The sequence below is a fragment of the Phocoena phocoena genome, chromosome 6, assembly GCF_963924675.1.
Source record: "Phocoena phocoena chromosome 6, mPhoPho1.1, whole genome shotgun sequence".
In the NCBI taxonomy this organism is placed as follows: Eukaryota; Metazoa; Chordata; class Mammalia; order Artiodactyla; family Phocoenidae; genus Phocoena; species Phocoena phocoena.
Window position 1 is genome coordinate 16,223,369 of NC_089224.1, and position 22,372 is coordinate 16,245,740.

At 40.0% G+C, this 22,372-nt stretch overlaps 1 protein-coding gene across 2 annotated transcripts in view; it reads right to left on the minus strand.

Moving 5' to 3' along the window:
• The window catches only part of PIWIL2 (piwi like RNA-mediated gene silencing 2), an 87,052-nt gene that overhangs the window by 21,496 nt on the left and 43,184 nt on the right, over positions 1–22,372 (minus strand). For both annotated transcript variants that reach the window (XM_065878567.1, XM_065878566.1), the window contains exons 10-19: positions 18,358–18,546; positions 17,711–17,795; positions 16,925–17,014; positions 15,297–15,437; positions 12,725–12,838; positions 11,311–11,499; positions 8,910–9,011; positions 8,253–8,369; positions 7,582–7,670; positions 6,350–6,455 (exon numbers count right to left, since the gene is read on the minus strand). In XM_065878567.1, the coding sequence (XP_065734639.1) occupies positions 6,350–6,455; positions 7,582–7,670; positions 8,253–8,369; positions 8,910–9,011; positions 11,311–11,499; positions 12,725–12,838; positions 15,297–15,437; positions 16,925–17,014; positions 17,711–17,795; positions 18,358–18,546 (1,222 nt within the window). The remainder of the gene's footprint in view (positions 1–6,349; positions 6,456–7,581; positions 7,671–8,252; positions 8,370–8,909; positions 9,012–11,310; positions 11,500–12,724; positions 12,839–15,296; positions 15,438–16,924; positions 17,015–17,710; positions 17,796–18,357; positions 18,547–22,372) is intronic.

Consider the following 22,372-nt stretch of genomic DNA (forward strand, 5'->3'; position numbering starts at 1 on the left):
AGACACCATCAAGCATAACAACATACGAATAATTGGAGTCTCAGTAGCAGAGGAGAGAGAGAAAAGGGCAAAAGAGTGTTTGAAGAAATAGTGGACCAAAAATTCCCAAATATGATTCAAAAGTTAACTGACACATTCAAGAAGACTAAAACATACCAATTAGGATAAACTCCAACTTGATCTACAACATCAGCCCTTGCCTGGGTCTCCAACCTGTTGGCCTACCCTGCAGATTTTGGACTTGCCAGCCTCCATAAATCACATGAGCCAGTTCCTCAAAATACACACACACACACACACACACACACACGCACCCCGTATTGATCTGTCTCTCTGGAAACCCTAATATAAAATTAGCACAGGACTTCCCTGGTGGCACAGTGGTTAAGAATCCACCTGCCAATGCAGGAGACACGGGTTCAAGCCCTGGTCCGGGAAGATACCACATGCCGTGGAGCAACTAAGCCCGTGCGCCACAACTGCTGAAGCCCACGTGCCTAGAGCCCATGCTCCGCAACGAGAAGTTACCGCAATGAGAAGCCCACCACTGCAACAAAGAGTAGCCCCCGCTCACTGCAACTAGAAAAAGCCCGTGCACAGCAACAAATACCCAACGCAGCCAAAAATTAATTAATTAATTAAAATAAAATAAAATAAAATTAGCACAGAGAAGGAGGGACACCATAGTACCAGAAAGGAACATATTTTTTGTGTACTACTGAAATCAATTTGGTATTAATATGAATGAGACTGTTATAAACTAATATGCAGAAAAAGCATTTGATAAAAATCCAACACACTTTCACTATAAAAACACTCAGCCAATTAGGAACAGAAAGAAACTTCCTTAACATGATAAAGTGAGTCTATGAAACACCCACAGCTAACATTATACTCAATGGTGAAAGACTTAAAACTATCCTCCTAAGATTAGGAAAAAGACAAGGATGCCTGTTTTTACCACTGCTATTAAATATTGTACTGGAGGTTCCAGTCAGAGCAACTAAGCAGGATAAATAGATACAAGGCATCAAAACTGGAAAAAAAGAAGTATGACTATTTCTATTTGCAGGTAACATGATTTTATATAGAAAAATCCAAAAGAATTGGGGAAAAAAAATCTACTAAAGCTAGTTAAGTGCAGAAAAGTTGCAGGGTTAAAGATTAACACACAAAACAATTATGTTTCTATACACCAGCAATGAACAATCCAAAAATGAAATCAGAACTATTCCATACTCAGTAGCATTCAAAAGAATAAAATACCCAGAATAAATTTAACTGAGGAGGTGAAACACTTGAACCTGGAAACTACAAAACATTGCTGAAAGAAATTAAATACAACCTAAATAAATGGAAAGACATCCTGTGTCCACATATTGCAAGAGTGAATATTATAAAGATGACAACGCTTGCAAAGTGACCTATAAATTCAATGCAATTCCTATCGTAATTCCAATGGCCCTTTTTACAGAAATGGAAGTGCCTATTCTCAAATTCATATGGAATTCCAAGGGGCTCTGAATAGCCAAAACAATATTGAAAAAAACCCTGGAAGACTCAGACTTCCTAATTTCAAAACTAACTAAAAAGAAGCAATGATCAAAACAGTGTTGTACTGACATAAGGATGACATAGCGACCAATGGAACAGAACTGAGAGTTCAGAAATAAACCCAAACATCCAGGGCTAATTGATCTTTAATAAGGGTGCCAGTACCATTCTATAAAGAATATAGTCTCCCCAACAAGTGGTGCTGGGACACGTGGATAACCACATGCAAAAGAGTAGAGTTGGACCTCTACCTCACTCCACATACAAAATGTAACTCAAAATGGATCAATGACCTAAAGGTAACAGCTAAAGCTCTAAAACTGTTAGAAGAAAACAGAGGCGTAAATCTTCATGACCTCAAATTTGGCAACAGAGTCTTAGATTTGACAGCACAAGGAACAAAAGAAAAAATAGATAACGGGACTCCATCAAAATTTAAAACTTTTGTGCATCAAATAACATTATCAAGAAAGTGAAGACACTCTACAGAATGGGAGAAAATATTTGCAAACCATACATCAGACAAGAGTTCTGTATCCAGAATATGTAAAAATAAAAACAAAAACTCTTACATCTCAAAAAGAAAAAGACAAATAGATCAACTGAAAACAGGGAAAGGACTCAAAAGGACTTCTTCCAAAGAAGTTATACAAATGGACAATAAGCACATGAAAAGATGTACATCATTAGTCATTAAGGAAATGCAAGTTAAAGCCATAATGAGATACCACTTCACAAGAGTTACAATTAAAAAAAGGAAAATAAGATGTGTTGGCAAGGATGTGGAGTAGCTGGAACCCTTCTATATTGCTGATAGGAACGTGAAATGGTGCATCCACTGTGGAAAACAGTTTGAGGGTTCCTCAAAAAGTTAAAGAATTACCATATGACCCAGCAATGTCACTCCTAGGTATATACCCAAAAGAACTGAAAATAGGTACTCAAACTAATACATATACAGGCATGTTCACAGCCTGTATTATTCACATTATTCACAATAGTCAAAAGGTGGGAACAGTACAAATGTCCATAAGTGATGAATGGATAAACATACAATAGAACATGATTCATCCATTAAAAAAGAACAAAGTAATAATATAATCTACAATTTAGATGAACCTTATAAACACGATCAATAAAAGAAGGCAAACACAAAAGATCATGTATTTTATGATTATCTCTATATAATATACACAAATCCACAGAGACAGAAAGCAGATTAGATGTTACCAGGAAGTAGGGGGAAGGGTGAATGGGGAGTAACTACCTCCTTCCAGGATCAGAAAGTAGTTTACCAGCAAGCAGATATCTTGGTGTGTCTGCTCGAGCGGTACCTGGGTCCATGAAATGAGTGGACACTGAGGGCTGAAGCAATGAAGAAATGGCCTAAATCTAGACATATTTTTCTCATACCCTCTGAAGTGCAAAATTCCAATAAACTGTTCTGTCTGCCAAGAGGACAGAGAATGCAGATGGCTCTGGGGGCAGATTCCCTGAGGGGAAGGCCCCGCACACAGTGGCAAATTGGACTGACTCTGCAGCTCCAGGAGATTACAAATTGTTCCTGACAGAAACGGACACCTATTCTGGACTGGGTTTTGCATATCTGCTGGTAGATACAAATTCTCAAAATACTATAAAAGAACTAAAACAGAAGACACTATACCAGTCTGGACTGCCAAGTCACATTTCCTCAGACCAAGGAACACACTTTCATCCCCAGAGTAACAGTGTGACAGAAAATTAGAATGAGCAACTGAAACATTTATTGTTTAAAATGAAGGGAATAAAGGTGTGAAGGGCTAGCTTACATGATTTTATGAGTGTGTACTCATATTCAACATGACAGGGGCCAAGGGAATGTCCCCACTAGATAAACTCCTCTCCTTTTCTGGGGCATCTAAAGAACAAGGGGTGGGGAAGGATGCTGCTATGACAATACTTTTTGTTTTCCTCCACATGACGTTAACCCTCTTTTTTACTACCTGATGCAGTGGTTCTTGGACCGGGACTGCAACTTTGGGCGCTAGAAGCTGGGATGAACCATGCATTCATTTGCTAGAGCTGCCGTAACAATGTATCACTAACTGAAGTGTACTGTTCCACCGTGCTGGAGTCTAAAGTTTGAAATCAAAGTGTTGGCAAGGTTGTTTCCTTCTGAGTGCTGTGACAGAGAATCTATCATTCTATGACTCCTGGTGGCCTCATGTGTTCCTTGGCTTGTAGATGGTGCTCTCCCTGTGTCTTCACATTGCCTTTCCTCTATGTGTGTCTGTCTCTGTGTCCAAATCTCCTCTTTTCATAAGAACACAGGCATACTGGATTAGGGCCCACTCTAATGACCTCATCTTAACTTGATTATCGGCCAAGACACTCTTTCCAAAAAAGGTTACATTCACTGGTACTGGGGGGTTAGGACTTCAATATCTTTTTAAGGGGGCACAATTCAACCCGTAACAGTCCCTAAGCAAGACACTGTAATTAGAGTTCCTAAGGGCCTAACGGGGTGGACTGTGCCTTCACCCCCTCGGGCAAAATTGAGGTTCACAGGACACGCACCTATATTGCCTAGGAGGTGAGACAGCCCACTCGTTCTGACCTATGTAATCCTACCCTATGTGAATGGCAGTGGACTGAGGGGGAGGCAATTGCTAGACTAGTATTGCTGGCAGCATCCTAGACCAGCACAGTGGCTAAACCTAATGTTCCATTTAAAGGTGGAAAAGTTTGGGTATAAATACAGAGAAGGAAGAATGGTAGTTGAGAGGATAAAGGAATGAATAAATGGTTGTGCAACGAGGAAAATACAATATTACATTGGTGCCTTAAAAGACACTCAGAGCAAGATGTGACATTGTCTGTTAGCTCAAGTATACCAATGTCTGAAATGGCGAATGAACTGCTGCTTTCAGAACCTGACAAAGTTGAATGGAAGCCTGCCAACTTAAGTGGCATGGCTCTGGGAGATACTTTGGTCCTACAATAGAATGATGAACTGAACTAATTATTCATGCCTGCGTGGGTCTCTAGTAATGTGCCACTGCTGACTCTTATATTTCAGGTTATGTCTACTACCGCCCTGCATCATGATGTAGGGTGACCTTGTTGGTAAGATTCAACTATACCATGTATATAAGTCTTATGATAATACCAATATTGATAAGCAAATATATTGGGAAATTGGGTTAAAGCCTCCTCAGGATGTAATATAAATGGAAAAACTACTGGCCTGAGGAAGAACAGGACTAGCTAACCACCAGCTAACTTCTATGCTAAAGAGTTCTGCACAAGTTTATTGTAAGGTACAAACAGTGCCTTATAACAGATGAAGGGGGCAAAGAGTAATTAGTACAGAAATATCAGAACATATGTAATGGCCTTATAGAGCATATCAGTTGTTTCTTTAAGTCCACCTCTACCCCACACTGGCTCCTCCAAAACTCAGGCATATTCACAATGATACTACTACTTGGCTTACAGAATGCAGTGGAAGTGACGCTACATGGCTTTCAAGACTAAGGTATACAAGGCAACACGTTTTCTACCTGGCTCTCTCAATCTCTTGGAATGCTCAAGCTCTGAACCCAGCCACCATGCTGTGAGGAAGCCCAAACCAGCTCATGTGAAAAGACCACATGAAGGGGCCCAAATGGAGCAGAACTGGAGCCCACTGTGCCCTGTCCAACTTCCTGACAGGGAACATCATAACTGCTCACTGCATGTCACTAAGTTTTAGGGTAATTTACTACAGAACCATCCATAACCAAACAGTGCTCAAGTAATTTACAACCCAGAGGGAGAGATAAATAAGGATACAAACAACTAATAAAAGGCAGGATGTGATAATCACTACACAGAATGTTAACAGAGGGCCTTGGGAGAGGATCATAAAGAAATAAGTCTAGCTAAGGGATGGAGCAGAGGGGAAATGAGAAAGGTTTCACAGAACTAATCTTTGAGCTAGGGCTGAAAAGACATACACAACTTTGCAGGCAAACAATAGCGACAACAAGAAGGAAGGTGTGAGTGGGACTTCATAACAAAGTAGCATATCACATGGACCTCTACAGGGACAAAAATTTAACTTCTGGTTTACATAATCTCTAATACTGAAACACAGTACCAAACCATTGGAAGGACACTATAGGAAATGTTATTCTAAAATGAAACAAGGTGGAGTTCTAGAGATTGACTTTAATCATGCGAAATCATTAAATTTCTTGCTGTTTAATCTCTATGCAAAGGGCTAACACTGAACCCTAAGAAATGAAAGCCACTTATCAGTGCTTCCTTTGATGTACTGGCCAAGGCAAAACCCAGTACCTTGCTTGCTCACTGTTCCAGACCCAACATCAGCTTAATGACAGCAATTCTCCATGGTTAGCATTCTTTGGAGTTCTAGGGGCGATTTTCAGGGAGGCACTGGTCTTGAACTTAAATGAAAAGAACCAGCGCCTAATGACAGCCATAGAAAGCTGAGAAAATTAATAAGCTGCTTCAATTACTAAAATTTACCCTGACTTTCCTGATAAGGGCCTGAAGATTATGCACGCAGGCATCAGGCTGACAACCAGGGAAATCGTCATTACTTACCAAATCAAATCAAAGCACTGAGCTCTTTAAGCTGCTCTGTACAAGTAGAAGCCTGAAAACAGTGCTTCTGAGCTGCCTGTCAGTCTGTTTAGGAAACTCACCTTCGAGTTGGGATCCCTCTCACTAAATCAGACTTCCTCTTAAAGTGATCAGGAAGGCAGGCCTTAAAACCCTGATACTTTAGAACTGCTGTTCTCCTCACCTCATAGAACTTTTTCAAGGAGCCCACCAGGCACAGCTTCAGGCTATCCACAATCTCCTGATGAGGCATCTGGAATACCACTCGTGAATACCATTTTGTGAGGGTGCTGGGGCAGAGGCAAGGAGAGAGAGAGAGAGAGAGAGAGAGAGAGGAAGATGAACACACACTCACAAAGGAAGGCCCACAGCTGAATGTCAGCATACACAGGCTTCTCCATGCACCAATCACACAAGTACCCAGCAAACGCATTTATTTTACATGTAAAAACACACAGATGTAGGGAAAAGATACATGTAAGCCAGCTACAGAATATAAAAATACAGGCATGGGCTTCCCCGGTGGCGCAGTGGTTGAAAGTCCGCCTGCCGATGCAGGGGACACCGGTTCGTGCCCTGGTCCGGGAGGATCCCGCGTGCCGCAGAGCGGCTGGGCCCGTGGGCCATGGCCGCTGAGCCTGCGCGTCCGGGGCCTGTGCTCCACAATGGGAGAGGCCACAACGGTGAGAGGCCCGCGTACCGCAAAAAATAAATAAATAAATACAGGCATAATTGTGGATATCTGCTACAAAACTGCTTCCAATTGAAAAAATTTAACAACCTAGATATCCACCAACAGAGGACTAGTTAAATAAATAGCGCTATAGCATATAATAAATTCCATGCAGCAGTTAAAAAGAATTGATGGAGATTTATTTGCGTCAATATGGGAAAATGACCAAAATATACAGTTTAAGTACATAAAAGAAGATGAGGAACAGTATACATAGTAATGTGTCACTTGTATGTGTATACCAGCTACCTATATGTTAATATATGCATAAAAGAGTACCTAAAAGTACATACATACTCCAAATCTTTGGTGGTGGTTAATGAAGGCTAGACCATGAGGAATTTTCACTTTCTAAATTTCTGGAGATTTTTGCATGAGCATGCTTTATTTTTACAATCAGGAAAAACAAACAAAACCCCTCATTTCTAGGGGAAAAAACCCACCACCAGCAAGACAGCAAGACACAGACCCCATTCTGAAAGAGGTTACACTGTAGTCAGGGAACAAACTTACACATGTGATAAGAGATTGTACAAATTAATATCATAGGAAGATAGAGAAGGAAGAATTTCAGTATACTTTTACTACAATATTAAATATTCAAAAACTTTTTCTGGCTTTACAGTAAGATTAGGCATTAAAATAAGGTAACCAAACACAATAGAGCCATGAGTGGTACTTACAGACTGATGCTTGCGACAAAGCCAACCACGGAGCGCATGCTTCTGCTGGGGTTGTGGTAAACATCCACCCCGATCACCATTAATTGTTTCTGGGTTAGAAGACAAAAACAAACCAAAAATCCAAGCAACACATCACCCCATCTTTAATTGTTATCTGAACCCCAAAGCAACATATGAAAATAAGTTCTGGGAAAGGAAGAGAAAGAGTGCAATCAACTTGATATTTTTTAAACACTATGAACAAAGTCAGAGATCGTCAAGACCAGGGACTGGCAAACTTTCTGTTAAGGACTAAGAAGTAAATACCTTAGGCTTTGTGAGCCACACCGTCTCTGGAGGAACTATTCAATTCTGCCATTACGGCACACAAGCAGCCACAGGTAGTACATAAAGGAGTATGGCTACGTTCCAATAAAAACGCATTTAAGGACACTGAAAACTGAATTTCATATAATTTTCATGTGTCTGGAGATATTAGTCTTATTTTTTTCAACCACTTAAAAATGTGAAAACCATTCCAAAGCTTGTGGGCTATACAAAAACAAGCAATGAACCACTCAGACTATAAGCACTGAGAATGAGGAAAATTCTAGGTGGAAAATTAGGAAAACAGCTAGGTAGGACTCTCTGGGATGCTGAATTGAATGAAGACATATCTCAGCATCACTCACCAGAGGAATATCCACTCCCCAGAGCTCACCACCCAATTTACAGTTAATCTGAAGTAAAATTTTCTGGGCCACACTCTGAAGCCTGGTGGGCTGGCCAATGGTTCGGACATTGATGACCTGTAATAGAGGGGAAAGCGGACACTATCAACCTTTCAAACAATGTAAACAATTCTAGAGCAAGTACTACATTTGTTTAAGAAACTCCGGCTGGCAGATAATACACTTGGTACTAACGGTTCTAATTCTAGAGTTTCTGGTCAGGCATGTTGTGTGTGTGTGCACACACACGACACAAATCAGAACCAAAAAACAACCAGCCAACAAAAACTTTCAAAAAGATCTCACGCAGATTAAAAAAAAAATTAACCTCCGTAGGAAAACCAGCTTTCTCCTTTCAAAGGAAAGCCTATACTCTCAGAACCCAGTCATGTGAAACCACCTGGCGACTCACCCATGAACAAGCAAAAGTGCTCATTTGGGAACATGAAAGCAGCATTTTACAAAGAACATCTGCTATAAGCCAGGTTACTGTAACAGGAAAGTTTCACCAGGTGGGTCTACATATGCTGCCTTCTAATAGTTACTTTAGTCCCTCTTTTCCAAGCCTCAAGGGAGGCTAGAGTTTCCCTCTGTGCCTCCTGCCCAGTTTCCACTCACTTGTGAGGGCACGGGAGTCTGCACACAGCACAGCTTTTTAATGGCCCTGTAGAGATCGTCACGTGTGCCCATGATGATGCAAACAACCATCTGTATCTTCCCCTTGAAGAGATAAAGTATATATAAGTCAGGCTTTGGAACTCTGAGCAGACCTTGATAGGGCTCCAGTCGGGGGCAGTTCAAGAGTCTGCAAAGCCACAGGACCTTTAGGGTAAAGAGAGGACTGAACCAAAGATGGTGGACATTCCAACAGAGAAAAAGGTCCTTGAACCTGAGTGAGCATTTGCTGGGTTCCAGGCTTCTTCGCTTAGCTACATAACATGTTACCGTAAGTTACCTAGAGCTGGTCCTGATTACCTGATTAATTTATTAGGACACTTAAGATCCCTGGAAAAGAACCAGGCTTAAAAATATGCAAGGGTTTCTTATTAGTTGATGCTTTCAATGCACTATAATGTTTTTTGCCACTCTCTTTAGTAAACTAAGCACCTTATTACATTCATGCCATAGAACTTTAACTAGGAAACATGGGATACAATACCAGAAGAAAGGATTCAGAGCCAAATGCAGAGGAAATGAAGCTACTGCCAAATCCATACGTAGATCTTCCTAACTTTCTGATTAGGAGAGAGAATGATATTGCCAGAAGAATATCTTACATCGGCATCTTCTACCTCTCACTGCTTAAGAGATCTGACATTAAGAACAGAGGATCCTTCAAAATCTCAATAAAGTAAAGTAGCACACAAGTGAAATAAAGCTGCCAACGCTTTATGACAGAAACAGAAATCAACAGTATACAATTCCAAATCAAGATTAATTTTAAATGAAGACTTCTCAGAGGACACATGTTCCAGCAATCAGATCAAAGAACTTCCGAAGTCACGTAGAACATGGGCTGCATGCTGGGAGCCTGTGGGCTGGATCTAGGAAACAGATGTGGTTTTTTAGTCCCTATAATGATTCACAAGTCTTTTTAAAATTAACATTTAAACATAGGTAGGTGTACACATATGCAAATCTAGACTTTTGGCTTCTACTGAAAAATAAACAAACTAAAAATCAATTTGACAATGCTGGGCTGTTATCTGCAGTCATGGGGTTTACTCTCTTTAGTTCCCTAGAGTCCCCTCCTGGCCCACTTCACTCCCATAGACATCTGAGTTTATGACCCTGAAACAGAGAGAATAATAAAACAGAATGCCCTAGAGATGGCAGAGAGACAGCAAGACCAATAGGAGTCAACATTATGAATGACACTCATATCCATGCTACATGAAGACTGTTGGCAATGCACTCTCATACACAGAAGAGGCCAAGTCGTGAGATGGGGGAGCTGAGGTGCTCGGCTGGGTTTTTCTTTTGAAAGCAGGGCAGAATTTATCAATGATCAGGCCCGGGGGAGGCCATGGCAGAGTAAGAAGGCATGGGAAGTCAGGAGGAAAATACAAAGAAAGAGAGAGTATGAGTGTGCCGCTACAGATGACACACCCAGAGCGCTGGACGAACAGAGAAAAAAGTCATGACTGACTAGTACTCTAGTCAATACTAGAATAGCAATTCTAGTATTGGTCTCACAAGAACTGACTCTTCAATTCAAGGACTAGTTATTTCCAAAAACTTTTGGTCTGCTTTTTTTCCCTCCTTAATCTTCTTCCTCTGTTTTATGTATGAACAGATAAGAACTGCAGGCCTGAACTACTGAGTTGTGAACACTATGACCTGCTCAGCTCCAGTAGTCCCCGTTCGGCTATCTGGACCAAGCTGATGGGCCCACTGCCAAGTTCATCACTGGAGCAATGTGAATCTTGAGTCAAACCAGACTGTGACAGCTCAGTACTGAATCGTGCAAGATGGCACCTGGCCCAGGAAATTGCTTTCTGAGCACAACATGTTCTATATAGATAAAAAATTGAAGTTAAGTCAGCTATTATCTCAGCCAATTACATGAGGAACAGAACGCTGGAGTGAGTGAGAGTGCCAACAAAGGAGGAGAGAAGCGAAACCAACCAAAGGGCATAACGACTACTTTGTTAATTCAGTATTTCACGTGCACATGAGTAAGATACAGATTCCTGGACATCATCAACAGCAGATCAATAACCAAGATAATTTAAAATCAAGTATTCAAGGGCTTCCCTTGTGGCGCAGTGGTTGACAGCCTGCCTGCCGATGCAGGAGACATGGGTTCGTGCCCCGGTCTGGGAGGGTCCCACGTGCCGCGGAGCGGCTGGGCCCGTGAGCCATGGCCGCTGAGCCTGCGCGTCCAGAGCCTGTGCTCCACAACGGGAGAGGCCACAACGGTGAAAGGCCCGCGTACGGCAAAAAAAAAAAAAAAAAATCAAGTATTCAACTATTTCAGAATGGACATCCTGAAAATTTACTCAAATTAATTTATTACCTCAACTCCCAGCATGGATTGAATGGTTCTGACATAGGTCTCTATGCGATCATCCTTCAGTTCCACCCAGGCTGGCGGGCTCATGCGCATGCCAACGGGGCCAGCTACCTTCTCTAACATGTTCACCAGTTCTCGGGCTTGATCCATTGCTCTCTTTGGGTAAAACAGCGCCCAGAAATGCATGGGGACCTAGGAGCAACAACAAGCTATTTTTAGTACTTCCCACAACTTCCCCAACACCCCAACTTCGTATCAGGAGATGTTATTCTAAAGAACAAATTGCTTTTCACTCTCTCTGCTTGAGTCCTGTCTTATCTAATGCTGATTACTAATGCAGATGTGTGTGATAAGTAAATTATGGCACAGTCTCACAATGGAATACTACACAGCAATGAGAATCGAAGATCTGTAACTATACCTAACAGTATGGAGAAACTTACCAAACAAGGCTGAAGAAATGAAGCCAGACATGACAGAATATATACAGTATGGTTTCATGTATAGATTAAGTACAAACACAGCTGAAAAAAATCAATGCTGTTAGAGGTCAGAATAGTGGTCATTCTTGGGTTGGGTAAGGGTGCCAGGTAGGTAGTAATTAGGAGCATGGGGGTGGGGCTTCTGAGGCACTGGTAAAGTTCTGTTTCTTAACCCTCAGTGTTGATTACACAGGTTTATTTAACTTGTGAAAATTCATCAAGTTATATACATAAATGTACTTTTTCTTTAAATATATTTCAAAAAAAAATTTTAGAAACAAATGTGTGTACTTTATGCACGGCCACAGAGACCAGGTGAGCCAAAAACATTTAAAAATAATTATATACCGGGCTTCCCTGGTGGCACAGTGGTTGAGAGTCCGCCTGCCGATGCAGGGTACGCGGGTTCGTGCCCCGGTCCAGGAGGATCCCACATGCCATGGAGCGGGTAGGCCCGTGGGCCATGGCCGCTGACCCTGCACGTCCGGAGCCTGTGCTCCGCAACGGGAGAGGCCATGGCAGTGAGAGGCCCGCATACCACAAAGAAAAAAATATATATATACCATTTTGTTCTTTGGTTGCCTTGGTGGGAAACTGTTTTAATTTTATTTCTTTCGTGGAAACTATAGGGAAAAAGAGGAAGGAAAGAGAAAAGAAGAAGGAAGAACAAAGAGAGAGTGGGTAATAGGCTGGCACTGAATGAATTACCACGGCAGTTTATTTCCTTGTCCTAAGTCTGTGGTCAAACAAAGGGCTTCCCTCTACCAATGCATCAACTCGCTCTTGTTCAAAGGACCTCTGTTTTGTAAATAATTCAGGATGGGAATTCAGTTGGTACTTCCTCTCAAAAACAGGACACTAAATAATTCCTGCTTCCTAATTTCCACACTTCTAGGAATACTGGAACTCTCTTTACCACCTCACAAGTCACTTACAGTTAAGATGGAAAGGTCTCTGGTTACTTCCTTAATCCAGTTTAGTTCCTGAGATGTGATAAATGACATATTCCTTAAGTTAATTCTTTCCATTGGCAGAACACGTCCTTCAATCTAAACAGAAAATAAAGTGCCTATGACATGAACCATCTGTAAACACTATTTAGGAAAACGCTGATACTGTTCTGGGGCCTGGTCAACTCTACCATATAGACCTGTCCCTGTCATAACTTCTGAAAATGGTAGAAAAATGCAACTGTTAGCAGTAAGAGTCCACGTCAATACAACTCTGGACACACACACAGGTGAATTTTAATAGGCGCTGCTCTTTAATTACTGAAGCTTCCAACATGGTCCACAAGAAAGGAATCAGAAAACACTGTCTCTTTAGAACCAGGGAATTCATGTAAAATGCCTATAAATACAAGGCGAACAGGAAAATAATCTTTAAGAATATTTTAAGGGAAAAATTTAAGTAGAAAATTAGAGAATATTTCTTAATGAGGCTGAACATAAACTACTATTATACTTTATACAAAAGAAAAGCAGGAATAAAAGCATAAATATAATGAAAGACCAAATTAAAGTTAATAATAATGAATCAATCAGATCTAAATATCCAAAAGTAAGATGATAACTAAGTTGATGATATATCAATATGATGGATATTTGCAATTATTAAAATAACTTTCTAAGTGCATTTAATATAATCCTGTTTCTGCAAAAAATAAATAGTAATGTATGCATTATAAAAACTGAATGAGTCCACATTTAGTAATGAGTATCTCTGGGGGAATATGTAATTATGTAGGATTTTTACTTTTTATGAGCTCTACTCCTTGCTTTCTTAAAAATGTAGCAAAATACTTATTTTACCTATAATCAAAAAAATTTTAATGATTTTCTTAATATTATAAAAGTTTAACACAAAGAATAACAATACCTGTATTAGCAAGAATGTTCACATTTGCTTATGAAAGTAAAAAACTGAACCTTTCTACAAGGCAGTTGGTAATATGTAATAAAAAGTACTAAAACCATAAATGTCCTCTGACCTAACAATTACACTTCCATAAATCTGACTATGAAAATAAACATCATGTGCAAAGATTTAGTTACAAGGATGTTCACAGATCCACTATTTATAACAGGAAAATACTAAATTCAAATTGAATGTAAAAGAATAGGAAATTATTAATAAAATGAATATCTGTTAGCCATTAAAATATTTAGAAAAATATTAAATGACATGGAAAAAAATTCTAAATAAACTGAGTAAAAAAAAAGAAAACGAAACCATCTGAAAACATGCTACATGTGATTGTGTGCATACACATACACACAGACAAAAAACACTGAAGGATATATACCAAAATGTTAGCAGTGTTTATTCTGATGCAGCATGATTATGGATAAACTTTTCTCTTCTCTGGCTTAAGTTTTCTGCCTCTTCAAATAATATTTAATAACATGAACACATGTTCAAGATATAATAATAAATGAAAAAGAAGATGCAAAACCATATACAGTTATAAGCACAATTTTTTAAGAAAAGATTCATCCTCACAGAAAAAAAGTTTAGGAAAACAAAATATATCGAAAATAATATTATCTTTTATGTGTCTAAAATAAATCACTAAGGTATTATCTTTGGGTGACGAAACTACTGATGTTTTTATTTCCTTCTTTACATTTTCTACACAGTACCCACATTTTCTTTATTGACTTTCCATTACTTTTATTTAAAAAAAAAAAAAAGAAAAAAACAGTTTTTAACAAGGAGTCAATTCAGAGTGCAAGAGAACTAGAGAAAAGATAAAATTAATTATTTTGGTATAATCCAGAAAGAAAATTAAAAGTAATAAAAGCTAATATTTACTGAGCACTTGCTAGTGTCATATAGTATGCTGAAGATTTTACCATTTAATTCCTTTAACTCAATCATTATCTTTATTTCACAGATAAAGAAAATAAGAGATACTAAGCAATTTGTTCCAAGTAACTAAGATGGCAAGTGGTAGAACTGAGATTCAAAGCCAAGGACTTCACCACCACCTCATGCAGCCTCTGCACTATGGCTCACGCTGCACAAAATACAACAGAATGGACTCAGGCAAATTGCAGGCAGAAAGGGCCATGCGAAAATTAAAATGTTCAAGTCTGAGACTTTATGCCTACGGAAAGAATGATAGTAGTATATTCAAAGAAACACAAGTTAATTACTGGGAAAGATAAAGAAAAACGTAGGGGGAAAAATGGAAAAAGACATAGAGAACTTTAAGAATAATTTGGTTTGGAAAACTAAAAATGAGGTAAATTTTAAGTCAATATTCCTTTTGCTCGACTGGAAATTAACAGCTCAGATCCTGGGAAGTACAAAAGAAAATCTGTAAGAGATACTAGCAAATTAAGTCAAGGAAATTCAAGTATTATGACTAGGACCAAAAAAAAAAGTGTAATTATAAAGCAAAAACTGCAAAATAAAGACAAGATAGGAAGTTATCACCTAGTCTCACAAAGCTCTAAAATCTTTGGTTAATGCTGTTTCCTACCATCGTATTTTCTGGTTTACCTTATGTACATCCTTCTGCAGACAGAGTCCCCAACGTGTCAGTTCACTGTTGGCTGTCTCATTTTTTGAAATTCTCTGTAGCAAGCATTTCAAAGCATTATGGTGCTGTTTGGGGCTCAGGTTGATCTGCTGGGTCAAATCCTAAATAGAATCAAAATGGAGATACTAAGTTATTACCTTCTCCAGTATGAGGTTAAATAAACCCTAATGTATAACAAATTTCCATAGAAAACCTCCTTCCCATTGAAATCTATAGAAATTTTAAAATACCTCTAAGGACTTTAATAAATATCTCATGAATGTGAATGAAGTATGAGGTTAAAAGGTTAACCACTGGGGTTTTTTTATTGAAATATAGTTGGTTTATAATGTGTTAATTTCTGCTGTACGGCAAAGTGATTCAGTTATACATATACATACATACTTAAAAGTAAGTATTTAAAATTGTCACAGTTTTTTTCTTATGACATCTAAATCTTATTCTTTTTCTCAAAGCCATGTAAGGGGGCTTGATTACATCTATTTAATATCTGGGTGTGCGGGGGAATGCCCTATGCCAGGCATGTAGGCCAACATAATGGAATGGAAAAACACATCCAGTCTTATACTTTATGTCACATGATACTAGCCACTTAATGTCACCGTAAGACACTTGTTAGGTCCAGTGTGTGGCCCATAATAGGTGTTTTCTAAATATTTATTCTTGAATGAATATCTAATAGGTGTGTATGAAGATTCTGAATCAAGTAAGTGAGTTCTTTCTTCATTCTTCTGGGACTAATGAACTGTGCAGCTGTTGCTCCCTGTGTGGCAGTCATTAGGGCATTGAGTCTATGGAGCTATACAGGTAGCCCCATAGATCATAAAATCATTACGTTACTGAGAGTTGTAAGGAAGGAGCCTTGACCTACATACTAAAAGCAGAAGTATCAGAAGGTAAACATGAAAGACATCTCTTACAGAAATTCATTTTAGCTCTTTATGATGTTACTAAAAACAATACGTGGCATCTGAGACAGGGCCGGGGTTCCAAAACTAGGACAGACAAGGACTGAGAGAGAGGGAGCAGAGCAGTGTGAGGGTGGAAAGCCCCAAGCAGACAGTGTGGAGGTGAAGCCCTTGGGGTCTAGACCCACACTGCTGCAGACATCTCTGCCTCCCAGCTATTTCCTACAAGACTGTGCCCAACATGAGACTTCCAGGACATCCCGAGTCCCACAGTGTAAACTTCTATCCTTTAATTTCATTCTCTCACTTGTTGACTTTTTGCTAAATTATCTCCTCCTCCCTTCAAATAAACTGAAGGCTTACAGAAATGTTAAAAAAAATTCAGTGCTCTCAAAGAACCTCATTTATGGTCATATGACCAGCTTACAGTCATCCATCTGATTGGCGAGGGTGATGCCAGAACCATTTGTTTCCTTTTACTTTATAATCCAGTCGTTCTACTATTGTAACAACATTCCAAAGAAAGTTCTGATTGGCTTTTTCACAGTGTGTGGGAAGGGACACAGATTATGCTTTATATAGAGGAAAAATGAACCTGCCCAGGTGATGTGCAAACCTGGCCCAGTTCTAGCTATATCTGCTATCAAAAAGGTCTTCGGTTCAAAGCAGGCACTTCTCACCTTCATGGCTCTGAAGTCCTTCTTCATCTTCTCAGGGATTCCAGTCATGAAGGAAAGCTCAGGCAGCAGCAGGATTTCGCCTTTTAGCAGCTTTGAGGAGAGAACAGAGGGAAAGCAAGGCAGTAAAAGAGAATCTTCTTCCCCTGACCAGTACAAGAGCTCCCAGGCCCAGAGCTGGTCTTGCAGGTGTATCAGGCACACTAAGGAACACAAAACCCCAGAGAAGAGGGCAGGAAACACTACAAGTGTTTTACCCTTTTCTCCCTCAAGTCACGATAGCCTGTTGTATTAGGTAAAGAGAAAAATATTCCAATTGTCAAAAGGAGAGAAAAAACTAGAAAAACTACAAGGTTTGTTCCACTTCAGCCTCCAGATAAGCTGAGACAATACCTCCTATCAAGCTGGTGCCTCTGTCTCATCTTAACCTATTGATCTTCAGTCTCTACTCTGAAGACAGAGGAGTCAGGTACCAAGGCACTTTTCCCTGGCTCCCAGTTCTATTAAAATGCCTGTAACTTCCCTAACGGACCCAGTGTTTTCATCTTTAGCACTAAACTCTCCTTATTCCTTAACCTAACTCGCTCTATGGATGTTTAGTTCCTCACTAAGGAGACTGCAAAAGCAACTCTGGCTAGAGGAGACAGACAAAACCCTACACAGCTTTCCCCAACCACACTGTAAGCATAGCTCCACTGTAATCATAGGTCCCATGGCTCCCAGGGCTGATGGGTGGAGAACTTAGATGGAAGCATAGGCCTGACACCCTGAACTCCACCTCCAACTCACCATCCCTTGGTTATTCTGTCGCTCACTGGGCCTGTGGATCAGCAGTGGCTGGTCCTTTTCCTTTATTGTGATCCCATAGTTTTTGCTAGAGCCAAACAGAGGCAGGGGAAAAAGTCAGAAGCAGCATCACCACTCTTATGGCATCACAGTCAAAGTGTTCACCAGGACTGAGGTACGTCACTGAAGTTCACCCATCAGAAACTCACCATAGCATACACATAACTGGAAAAAGCAGGCTCAAGTTAACACTGCAATTAAATAGAGGGGAAATAGGATAACAGTCCAGGAAAGAATTTGTTTAAAAACTGTATCAGGTTCAAGGACCTAGGTAACTAGAAAGGCAAAATGATAGTCAAATGATTAATGACTTGAATTTAATCTCTCCAAACAGACTTGTAACCAAAACAGCAAAGGAAACACAATTCGAAGCCCTGAGGTTAACTTACGAAATAACTTCCAAAAAGTACTGAAAGAAATAAAACTGTAAGGGTAGCAAATTCAGGTCAAATCCCACAAATGAGCTCATCAATCTGGGGTGCATGACCAATCCAATTATTTTTGAAGTGTCCTGCTGTGTGCCACTCCTCCTACAGAACAGGAGACTACGGCCCCAACCCGCAGGCCCAAGCCCAGCCTCTTCCCTCTACCTGTAGTATTCCAAGAATGTAATCTCCTTCCCATCAGACATCGTGAAGCTATCTTTTGGAGTCTTATTCCAATCCACATCATCAACACGATAGGTACGATTGTTGTATCGGGTTATGACAATACTGCCAACCAGAAGCTTAGTGCACTCGTCCTGGAAGTCTTCTTTGTGCTCTTGGTACATGGCATGCCTTTGGAAAGAGACAAAAGACCTTTGGATCATATGCAGTATACACAGAGCAGCATGAAAGGCACAGGGGATGCAAATAAGTACTTTAGAGTTACAGTTGCAACTATATAGCACCAAAAGTTTCCAGCTGTCTCTTTTAAGAGATAAGACCCTCATCTCTTTCCTTTTTAACATTACCCAAAAAAGTGAAAGGATAGGGCTTCCCTGGTGGCGCAGTGGTTGAGAGTCCGCCTGCCGATGCAGGGGACACGGGTTCGTGCCCCGGTCCGGGAAGATCCCACATGCCGCGGAGCGGCTGGGTCCGTGAGCCATGGCCGCTGAGCCTGCACGTCCAGAGCCTGTGCTCCGCAACGGGAGAGGCCACAACAGTGAGAGGCCCGTGTACCGCAAAAAAAAAAAAAAAGTGAAAGGATAAAAATGAAATTAAAAACAGCAACTATAAATTGACAAAATTCACTGCATTCCTTAAAATAAGGTACACTAATCATCAAAATAATTTGTATCATTATTAGGAGATAGTCTACAGAAGAACAATAAAACATTCTTTAAACTATATTTGTCCTTTCTAGCTGAAGGAAGAAATTACAACTACCTATCAGAAGACACCACTGGTGAAGATGCTAAATATGAAGAGATGAAAAGACTCACCACAGACAAATGTACTCTCGAGCCAACCTCTATAACAGTGCCATGAACAAGGTAACAACAGAAACTCACAGAAAGCATGTCTGAGCATGCACAGGGAGTCGAGGAAAGTTTACAGAGGCAGGTGATACTTGAAGGAGCAACCTGCCAGGCAGAGATGCCACGGCTGCTGGTAAGTAACACTCTAGGCAGAAGCACAGGTATGCAGGGGACAATCAGGGATCTGGGACTGGGGCGAGCAAGGAGGTGGAAAAGGGTCAGAAGACGGTCAGTGTAGGCTGAAGACAGACAGGGACCAGATATGAATTCCTTTGTGGGTCAGAGCATGGACTCTTCTATGGGCCAGTGTCAACTATGGTACATTCCTCAGGAACACTGGTCCCTTGAGAGGTCCTGAGGGGGGTGAAAAAGGTTCTACAATCAAAAAAGTTGAGTCCATTCTGCATAATATAATCCCTTCTTAGAGGTTCACAACATACATTACCACATCAGGCCGATAAAAAAGAGAAACATATTTAGTTTCATTTACCTACAAATTTATTGAACCACAGACTCTTCCTTCCCTCTTCCCTCACTGAACACCTATTACCATTGTAGGCAATTAGTATCCTGCAGAACTTGCTGCGGTAAGTGATGAAAAACCATCAGAAACTTGAAACAGTTCAACACCGACTACAGACCCTGGAGCCAAAGCCTGGGTTCAAATCTTGGCTCTGCCACTTAGCAGCACGTGAGACCCTGAGCAAGTTACTTAACCTCCTTGTGCCTCAGTGTCCTTGTGTGAAAGTGCAGTCAGAAAAAACCACCTAACTCACAGTGTTGCTGAGAGAACTCCATTACTTTATACATATAAAGCACTTAGAACATAAAGTTGTTTTGAAATAAGGTTAGAGATTTTATCTCAGATAGTTTCATGAACTATTGCTTCCTATTTGCACAGTTTTAGTCATCAATACATTTTATGCTTGTCTAACTCACTATTGTCTATTAAATGCATGCAACATTGTAGAAAAATTAATTAAAAGTATTTTAAATCAAAACCTTCAACTATGTTAATGGTTCCATAATACTATTTCACTAAGTGAGGGTACATTAATTCACTGGTTTTACTTTTTAAATAATAGTTCTACTGTTTCACTCTTAACAAATAATTCTGGATGAACATCTTTTATAAAGATTCTTCTATACTTAAAATTGCTTCTTTGAGACAGATTTCCCATAAGTGAAATCACTAGATTAAAAGGTTAGAACTGGACTTCCCTGGTGGCGCAGTGGTTAAGAATCCACACGGGTTCGAGCCCTGGTCTGGGAAGATCCCACATTACACGGAGCAACTAAGCCCATGCGTCACAACGACTGAGCCTGTGCTCTAGAGCCCACAAGCCACAAATACTGAGCCTGCGTGCCACAACTACTGAAGCCCGAGCACCTAGAGCCCGTGCTCCGCAACAAGAGAAGCCACTGCAATGAGAAGCCTGCGCACCGCAACGAAGAGTAGCCCCCCACTCACCGCACCAGAGATAGTCCGCACACAGCAACAAAGACCCAACGTAGCCAAAAATAAATAAATAAATTTTTTTTTTTTTTTTAATTTTATTTATTTATTTTTGGCTGTGTTGGGTCTTCGTTTCTGTGCGAGGGATTTCTCTAGCTGCGGAGAGCCAGGGCCACTCTCCATCGCCTCTTGTTGCAGAGCACAGCCTCCAGACGCGCAGGCTCAGTAGTGTGGCTCACGGGCCCAGTCGCTCCGCGGCATGTGGGACCCTCCCAGACCAGGGCTCGAACCCGTGTCCTCTGCACTGGCAGGCAGATTCTCAACCACTGTGCCACCAGGGAAGCCCTAAATAAATTTTTTAAAAAAATAAATAAATATAAGATTAGAACTTTAAGATTCTTGTAATGAAAGCCTAATGGCATTAAAAATTATCTCTTTAAAAATTTTTCTTACTTTCAAATAATTATAAAATCAAAGGAAGTTGTAAAATTCGTACAGAGAATTTCATGTGTGGAATTGGCACTGGTTATATCATTAACTGGACTGTAGACCTTATTCCGTCTTCACCATTTCTTGCACATATTGACGTGTGTGTGTGTGTGTGTGTGTGTGTGTGTGTGTGTGTGGTTCTATGCAATTTTATCTCATTTATAGGTTTGTGTAGCTACCATCACAGTCACAGAACTGTTCCATATCATCATAAAGGGAACTATCTCATGCTATCCCATCACGGTCACACTCCTTCCCCTTCCCTGTGCCCCAGAAGCCACAGATCTGTTTTCTACTATAGTTCTGTCATTTTGAGAATGCCATATAAATGGAACTTTATTATGCAACCTTTTGAGACTGACATTTTCCACTAAGCGTAATGCCCAAGGATCCATCCAGGTTGTTGTATCAATAGCGCATTTCTTTTTAATGCTGAGTAGTATTCCACTGTATGGAGGTACTAGAGTTTAACCATTAACCTGCTGAAGGCCATTTTGGTTGTTTCCACTTTTTTGCTATTACAAATAAAAGCTGCTATGAACATCTATCTGTGTATCAGTTTTTGTGTGAACTTAAATTTTCATTTTTCTGGGAAAAATGCCCCAAGTGTGTGACTGTGGGGTCGTATGGTTAAGTGCATGCTTAGTTTTATAAGTATATGCTTAGCTTTATAAGAAACTGCCAAAAAATTCTCTGGCATAGCTGAACCATTTTACATTCCCACACACAAGTAAGTGAGGGACAGTTTCTCTACATCCTTACCAGCATTTGGTATTTTCACTAATTTTTATTTTAGTTACTCTAATAGATGTATACTGGTATCTCACTGTAGTTATAATTTGCATTTCCCTAATGGCTAATGATGTTGAACACCTTTCCATGTACCTATTTACCTTACAAATCAGCTTTCTGGTAAAATGTCAGTTCATATCTTTTGCCCAATTTTTAATGGATCATTGTTTTTCTTTAATCTTTACTATGGTTTTGCTTTAAAAGTGTTACATGTTGCTTATAAAATAAAAGTGTTACTATAAAAAAACAGAAATTGAACATGGTTTGTAATCCATTCGTGAGAGACCCACTTTCCCTCAGCTTTTCTTAAATTTGTGAATACTAATAATTTCCCCCGGAAGTGTATAATCATATCAGATACAGTGTTTTGCAACTTGATTTTTAACTTAATATAGTTTAGATAGTC